The sequence below is a fragment of the Ostrinia furnacalis genome, unplaced genomic scaffold (genome assembly GCF_004193835.3).
Source record: "Ostrinia furnacalis isolate ACB-3 unplaced genomic scaffold, ASM419383v2 OfSCF2948, whole genome shotgun sequence".
Classification (NCBI taxonomy): Eukaryota; Metazoa; Arthropoda; class Insecta; order Lepidoptera; family Crambidae; genus Ostrinia; species Ostrinia furnacalis.
In genome coordinates, this window is record NW_021133187.1 from 1 (window position 1) to 8,954 (window position 8,954).

General features: G+C 38.1%; 1 protein-coding gene across 1 annotated transcript; it reads left to right on the plus strand.

The window, feature by feature from the left end:
- Window positions 1-708: 708 nt before the first annotated feature.
- Window positions 709-8,060, plus strand: LOC114356806 (long-chain fatty acid transport protein 1-like; the record flags this gene model as incomplete). Its single annotated transcript, XM_028310163.1, has 8 exons — window positions 709-819; window positions 861-885; window positions 1,802-1,953; window positions 2,609-2,690; window positions 2,953-3,083; window positions 4,266-4,416; window positions 5,897-6,054; window positions 7,854-8,060. Coding segments are annotated over 8 exons (984 nt in total), but the record flags the coding sequence as incomplete, so codon positions are not given.
- Window positions 8,061-8,954: the final 894 nt, after the last annotated feature.

Consider the following 8,954-nt stretch of genomic DNA (forward strand, 5'->3'; position numbering starts at 1 on the left):
AATTTAGATCGAACTTCACTTGGTAAGTTCGTTTGATCATTCAATTATGGGGACAATCACTCATATCTTTCGGCAAATTAGTAAGCCAAAGAATGGCATGTAAACATAAATAAATATTTGACATAATATCTCCATATCTTTAAAACTAACAAGCCTTAATACTTGTAATTTTAAATGTTTATTTTGATCCTCGCTAAAGTTCATTAGATATTTAATTTAAAAGCAAAAATCTGCAAATGCGCGTCACCCATCCCATATTACTTTTCAACTATTTCCTACATGACATTTGCCATACACAAGTCTTCCTCAAACACACTGAGCTATAATAAAATTATTCTGTTCGTCATAGAGAGGGCTGATGTTTTAGCAATCACCAGTTAGCGCCACTGTAGGGTAAGGTCACTGTCTAGCTAGTGGCGAAGACAGTAGCGCACACTTGTGAGCGCTAAAGCGGTAGGACTATCACATTTGCACTCACTTGGATAGCGCCACTTTAGAGTAGTGTCATTCGCCAACTCTTCAAGTATAAAAACGATAGCCCTCATTGACAAATTTTTAATAATTGCAAAGCAACCAAAAGTCATGATTAACATTTGATTTAGTTAAATAGTGTGTTTTAAATAAGTTGAGCTTTAGAATTATTGGCGAATGTTGTAAAATACCCTAGAAACCGCTGATGACGATAAAGAATCTCGTATTATATCCCAGGCAGGGCACTACATCGGAGAGATGTGCCGCTACATCCTGGCCACGCCGCCGTCTCCCACCGACACGCAGCATAACGTACGCATCATATACGGGAACGGACTGCGGCCGCAGGTAAATACATAAATAGATATCCTCCTTTAATACACTGTCAGACTATATGTCCCAATATGAACCAAAGTAACCGACATAGCTCGCAGAATTGCTAAAATCAAGTGGCAGTGGGCGGGGCACATAGCTCGTAGAGACGATGGCTGTTGGGGCAGGAAAGTTCTCGAGTGGCGACCACGGGCTGGAAGACGTAGCGTGGGCAGGCCTCCTCCTAGGTGGACCGACGATCTGGTAAAGGTCGCGGGAAGAGCCTGGATGCGGGCAGCGCAGGACCGTTCATTGTGGAAAACCTTTAAATCTCTTCGGCGAAAACAGGATAATTTAGATCGAACTTCACTTGGTAAGTTCGTTTGATCATTCAATTATGGGGACAATCACTCATATCTTTCGGCAAATTAGTAAGCCAAAGAATGGCATGTAAACATAAATAAATATTTGACATAATATCTCCATATCTTTAAAACTAACAAGCCTTAATACTTGTAATTTTAAATGTTTATTTTGATCCTCGCTAAAGTTCATTAGATATTTAATTTAAAAGCAAAAATCTGCAAATGCGCGTCACCCATCCCATATTACTTTTCAACTATTTCCTACATGACATTTGCCATACACAAGTCTTCCTCAAACACACTGAGCTATAATAAAATTATTCTGTTCGTCATAGAGAGGGCTGATGTTTTAGCAATCACCAGTTAGCGCCACTGTAGGGTAAGGTCACTGTCTAGCTAGTGGCGAAGACAGTAGCGCACACTTGTGAGCGCTAAAGCGGTAGGACTATCACATTTGCACTCACTTGGATAGCGCCACTTTAGAGTAGTGTCATTCGCCAACTCTTCAAGTATAAAAACGATAGCCCTCATTGACAAATTTTTAATAATTGCAAAGCAACCAAAAGTCATGATTAACATTTGATTTAGTTAAATAGTGTGTTTTAAATAAGTTGAGCTTTAGAATTATTGGCGAATGTTGTAAAATACCCTAGAAACCGCTGATGACGATAAAGAATCTCGTATTATATCCCAGGCAGGGCACTACATCGGAGAGATGTGCCGCTACATCCTGGCCACGCCGCCGTCTCCCACCGACACGCAGCATAACGTACGCATCATATACGGGAACGGACTGCGGCCGCAGGTAAATACATAAATAGATATCCTCCTTTAATACACTGTCAGACTATATGTCCCAATATGAACCAAAGTAACCGACATAGCTCGCAGAATTGCTAAAATCAAGTGGCAGTGGGCGGGGCACATAGCTCGTAGAGACGATGGCTGTTGGGGCAGGAAAGTTCTCGAGTGGCGACCACGGGCTGGAAGACGTAGCGTGGGCAGGCCTCCTCCTAGGTGGACCGACGATCTGGTAAAGGTCGCGGGAAGAGCCTGGATGCGGGCAGCGCAGGACCGTTCATTGTGGAAAACCTTGGGGGAGGCCTTTGTCCAGCAGTGGACGTCATTTGGCTGAAACAACAACAACAACAGACTATATGACAGCGCCATCACCTAGTCTCAAAAAAAACTTGCACTATATTGCAAGTTTGGGACCGGACAGCGGTATAAAAATTAGTTTAAGTGGTAGTTAGGTATTAAAAAAGTCCGTGACACTCACTCTCGCATGCAGTACACTGAATATCAGCATCGTGACCTTCGTTACCGTGGGTCGATATGACATCTACAATGGGCATCAATGTAGCTATTGTGAAAGGGTACTGCTCATCTCGCTATTTCTGTCTATCTAACTTTTTTCGAAATATGTACTTTTATTTTGATCATTTACATGTATGTTTCAGATTTGGACAGAATTCTTAAAAAGATTCAACGTGAAGCATGTAATAGAGTTTTACGGGGCTACTGAAGGAAACGCCAATATTGGTAAGCCATTAAACATACACTTTTTACATTTCCGGTATTACTACCACTAAACTACAATAAACTAAGGAGTTTATGAGTTAGTCAATACAGTAAAGTCCAACAATGAAAGCCCCTTATTCAAATTCTAAATGAAACAAAATAGGAAACATTTAGTAGTATTTAAAATTATTAATCGAATCAACTAGACGAGAAAAGATAAATCAGAATTTTATTACATATTGTAGTTCCAATTAACTGTTTGAAAATCTTCTGTCCTTTTCAGCCAACACCGACGGTACCCCTGGAGCGATCGGCTTTGTGTCCCGGATCATCCCATCAGTATATCCCATCGCCATCATCAAAGTGGACCAGGAAACGGGAGAGCCCATACGCGATTCTAGAGGTCTATGTCAGGTACGGAAACACTTATAAAAATATACTCATTTACTAATATTATAAATGCGAAAGTAACTGTTGCCTTTTCGCGCTTAAATCTCTGAACCGATTTTGATTAAGTTTGATACAAGATAATATGGTTTGAGACCCTAGGATAGGATAGTCGCTCTGTGAGAGTCCAAAATTAATGGACAAAACCGCGGGAAAAGCTAGTACCTACTTACATTATTATTATCTTATTTAAAACCATTTATGCGAATGATTTATTGAACGCGCGAAATCGAGGACATGACAATGATAAATGTATTGATGATAACAATAATGTCTTTTGTTTCTATTTGTTGTCAGAATATGTATCTGACGTTATAACCGAGGTCTCGGTATATTTTATGTAGGCCAATTTAAATTATTTTACATTGTTTTTTCTTCCGTTTACGGTTTGTTTCAAATAAGAAAAAAATATTCTTTGTGTGTGCCTGTTAAGATTACTTAAGATAGCTATAGTCAGGTCTGCGAGCACATAGAATTTTGTCCAATGACCCCAAGCTACCCATCCTTATCGCTCGCGCGTAATAGGGATGATGACTGGGTAATGAAATTGAAATTCTATTTAGTCCGTCAGACAGATAATTAGAAAATATTAGACTCATATTTTTTATTTTTTTCCATAATCGAATAATTACAGTATTATATTGAGTTGAAATGTCGCGTGACGTCACTTTTGAGTAAAAATTCTACTCAAGCGTGACGTATCGCGCCATTTCAACTCGATGTAACACTGTTATTATTTAATTATGAAAGAAAATAAAAAATATGAGTCTAATATTTTCTAATTTATCTGTCTGACGGACAAATAATTGAAATTTTGTCATCTAGCCTATTATATTGCTATCGCGACTGTGCGACGGGCGCCCGCAGTGAGTGTGCGAGCGCGACAGCAACATAATTACGCGCGAGCGATAGGGATGGGTAGCTTGGGGTCATTAAACAAAATTCTACGTGCTCGCAGACCGGGCTTTAGATTGACGCCGCATTTTAATGTCTCAACCGTTTGACCATTATCGAAATAAAAAAAACTGTTTCATTTGAATCTTACCCCATCAGCATAAAGTTCAAAATTCAGTTCCAATAAAGAGTGAACAAAAAATGCCTTATATCTCTTCTGCCCTAAAACTTATATTAAATACTTTTATTCCACAGTTAGCTCAGCCAGACGAGCCAGGCGTGTTCATAGGGAAGATCTCGCACAACAACCCTTCTAGAGAATACCTCGGGTATGTGGACAAAGCCGCCTCGGAGAAGAAGGTCGTTAAAGATGTGTTTGCGCATGGAGACCTGGCTTTTATATCGGGTGAGACATTTTTTATTCAAAATGGGAATGTGAGGTTTCTAATGAAATGGTCTTCTGGTGATTTGTCATAAACCATAGATAACTAATAATAATTAACCCATTATAGACTAGCGGTCCCATATGGTACCACTTTTTTGTGTGTTTTAATTTGGCTCTATACATGAACACGTGAAAAGATGCAGTGCTCTGATTGATGCAAGTCGTAGCCAATAGATATGGTCTATGCTTCTAGGAATAAAAATTGTCAGTTATTCTTTTCAGTTGTGTGTAATAAATGATTGAAGTGAGCGCATCAAAATTTTCTCTTAAAAATTGACGCGCCATTCAAGTAAGTGATCATATTTTTTTTGTGTGATAGGGAAATACTGATTTTGTTACAATCTTGTATTCTCCATAAGTGCTCTTATTGTGAAATGGTGTAAAATTACGTCGATAGGTAATATTAATTGGAAATATTGTATGTCAAACTTACTGGTACCGTACGGTACCGCTAGCCGCTTACCGTGTCTTTTTAATTATTTTATGATTTTTAGTTTTTACTGTATTTATTAGGAAGAATGTGATATATTCAATGGTATATAAGGTATACAGGAAGATAAAGTAAAATAGTTTCCTGTACTTTACAAAACCATGGGTTTTTGTTTATTTTAGATGTAACTTACGCGAAACATTGGCAGTTTTGGAGGACGATGAAGGTCCCAAGACGAAGCAGATATTTATAGAATGAACTCGAGATAATTGCAACTCTCGAACAATATTAGAGTNATAATAAAATAAATAATTTACCCTATTTTTATAAAGTCCATGATAAAGTTATGTTTTAACCGACTGACACGGTAAGAGGCTAGCGGTACCATATGGTACCAGCATTTTTTTTCTAGATTACAGGTCGGATCATTTTTTCAATGCTTGTATAGCATTATCTAGATCATAATTATAAACATATTTCAAAAAAACAAAAATCTGACACTTTAAGAAAACTCAGTCTATAATGGGTTAACTAAACCCTTGCTCGCACTAGTCGAGTAATTTAGTCAAGTGGATAGTAATTTAGTAACTAACGTGTCTGAACATCAGAAATTTAGTCGAGTAGGTTACTAAATCATGTAGTCGATCCAAGGATCTTACTCACTCACGCACCGGCTAAACGAGTCCGAACTGGGCGGTTTAGTTGTGTTCATATAAAAATCACTGATTACTTGTAAACTGTAGTAGCAAAGTAGTTTAGTTACTAAAAGAGAGTTACTAAATTACTCGACTTGAATCTAGGATTTCTAACTGTCAGGTTGAATTTCCGGCTATACTTATTTCCACACCAGTCCTGTCATTGGCCTATGATCGCGTCGGCAATGGCGATCTGCACGCGTTGGTTTGGTTAAAGTTTAAAATACGTTTCATTACAATATGTGCAGAAAGACTAAACACTCCCAAGCTAAAACACACCTTACTGCCATGCAATAAGTATCGTTTCTCCCTGCAGGCGACATCCTGGTGGCGGACGAGCTGGGCTACCTGTTCTTCCGCGACCGCACGGGCGACACCTTCCGCTGGCGCGGAGAGAACGTCAGCACCACAGAGGTCGAAGCCGCTGTATCAAGAGTCGCTGATCATAGAGACGCGGTTGTCTATGGAGTGCTGGTAACTTTTTGTTCTATGGTTGTAGATATATTGAAGCGCGCATCTTACAATTATAGTCTATCCAATATAGCTTGATTAGAATGACGGCTGTCAAACGAATGTGACTAGTGCTGGGTATGTTTCGTACGGTTCACATAGATGTATCGATAAGTTTTCGAAAAAATAATATAAAAAAATACACCCAATTTTTTTTCATATCTTTATTCATAAAAATGACAATTATGATTTAAATTTAAAGACAGTAAAATTTAAAATTCATGTCAAGGGTGTACAACCTAAGTCGTAGTCATTATCATCAGTGTTCTTCAGTGGTTTTTTCCTCTCGCTAGAGGGCGGTGGGCAACTCTTCTAGAGCAACGGTGCTATGAATACCCAAAAAATTACCGGTGATTGATTTCCGATGTTTGATTATTTAAGAATGAAATGTTTTTTGATTTTTAATAGTAAACATTTAGAAAAACGTATAACTTGACTTAAATATGTTAAAAAATTAGTTAGAAAAAAATTTTGTAAAATATGTTAAAAAATTAGTTTTAATTTAATATGACATTTGTCGATATGTCCCATCACTAACATTTTTGTAACTCGAGATAACCTTGTAGAGACGTCGTTAATACTCTAGCTTGATTTTTATAATTTCTAATTTAACGCTGCATTTACACGAAATTAATAAATTTATTGGAAGCACTATCGTCGAAAATATTATTTGTAGGTCAGACGTGAATTATTTCTTGTCCGCCAATATTTAGCTCTCATTGATCGCTACTACAAAGTTATGTCGTTACTTATGATGGCAGCTGTCATTCTAATCAAGCTATATTGGATAGACTATAGTCCGGCTGGTTATGCTAAATTAAGGTCCATTTTCTACCCACCCCAAGTGTCGAGCGTTGTATGTGTGGTATTTGAATCGTAGACCTTTTTTCAAATGCTTTACGTATACAGGGTGGAATTTTGTAATACCACCTGGAAGGAAAATACTGCAGATAGAAAATTTTACTCAAAGAAAACATTCCTTTATTTTTGAATAGAAAGAGAACTGCATTCAAAGATTTCCGAAAAAATTTTGATAATTCACCACCACCATTTTGACCATACCATACAATCTTCTGTAAGTAATTCACATAATTTAAGATGTCAGGGTTTTCCTTTCATTTTATTTATCAAGTTTGTTGGAGAGATTTCATACTTATACTTATCCCTAACGATCGATGCAAAAAAATACAGTGTGTAATTTTTATCAGATTTTAGTCGGTTCGATTTCCGGTTGTGGCAAGCAAATTTTTGAAAATTTTTGAATGCAGTTCTATTTATTTTCAAAAATAAAGGAATGTTTTCTTTGAGTAAAATTTTATATCTACAGTATTTCGAGTACTTTCCCTCAAGGTGGCATTACAAAATTCCACCCTGTATCTACTGGCCGCTGAGACGGCCAGTGGGCAGTGTAGTGTGGGACTCCTAGCCAGAAAGGTGGGGCCTACCCACTAAAACCCGAGGGTGTCCTCCAGGGCTAATAAAATAGAGCCGCGAGTTATTGTCCTAAATTGGACATTCGTCCTCTGCTCACAATTATTTACACCTGGTTTAGGTTGACAGTTGATTATCGACTCAGAAAAAAGTACTCTGTCCAGCTATGAATAAAGTTCCTTTTTCCACTCCACCCCAGGTTACAAACGTCGAAGGGCGCGCAGAAATTCACGGCTTTGTAGACGTAGATGGTTCTTTAGAGATTATTTCGTTGTCCACGCAGCAATAAGTACTCTATCCAGCTATAGATAATTTTTCTTTTCCCACCCCAGGTGCCAAATGTGGAAGGTCGCGCGGGCATGTGTGGTATCGTCGACGTAGATGGTTCCTTAGACCTGTCTCAACTGGCGCGTGCGTTGGCCCGCGACCTGCCCGCCTATGCACGTCCCGTGTTCCTACGGGTCATGACCAGCGTCGACCTTACGGGTGAGTTTTACAACAACTAGTAAGTTATCGACATTGCGTAGCTAACTTACGCGACTATTCCCACCGCTGCAACTCCTGTGTAGATCTACAACTTGACCGCCAATAAAAACCCAACCAGTGAAGGTCAAGTTTGTCCCGGGAGCTATACGAAGCTAATTCAACAAACACCTTTTATACGAATTTGAACGAAATCGACGTCATAATTCAAGAGTTTAACGTACGCTTCGTAAACCAGCCTCGCAATGTCGATATCTGCCTATACAGTAAAGTCGTGCAAAGGGTCTCAAACGCGACATGTATAAGGCACAGGGTTCGAGGATATATATCAAGGGATATATATCAAGATATATATCGGATATATATCCGATATATATCAAGCCGGTTTTGATGATATACAGGGTGTCCCGTAATGTAACGTCAAGCGGGAACTGGGTGTTGAGGCAAGTTGTGCTGGTTATCAGAAAAATATAAAAAAAAATCTATGTGGCATATTTTAAAAATAATAGGCATTTAAAAAAAATCAAAAAAATCTACTCCAGGTGACGGTCCTTTTACTCGTGTTGCCACAAATCTTCACTTTTTCCAAGTTTTTTTTTTGTTATGTAACCCTGAATAATGTTTCTCTAAATTGTTATCAAAATTACAAAACCAGCTGCTCCAACTTGGATGAAAAAAATACATTATTCCCAAAAAAAATATCAAAATAAAAATTTTGCCTAGTTTAAACTGACTGTACTAAAAAAAATTGTACTACGCGAGTGTGGCAAGTGACGTCATAATTTGGCGCATTTAGTAAGGATTCCAAAATGGTATAACACTTAGTAAAATCTTGCTGTAATTGTCGACAATTTTTGTTTATTGGAAATAATCCCGTTTTTAACTTTATCTACCTTGGTTAAAAATATTATTCTAATGTGCCCAAAATTCAAGGCTTTCTGGCTTAAGTG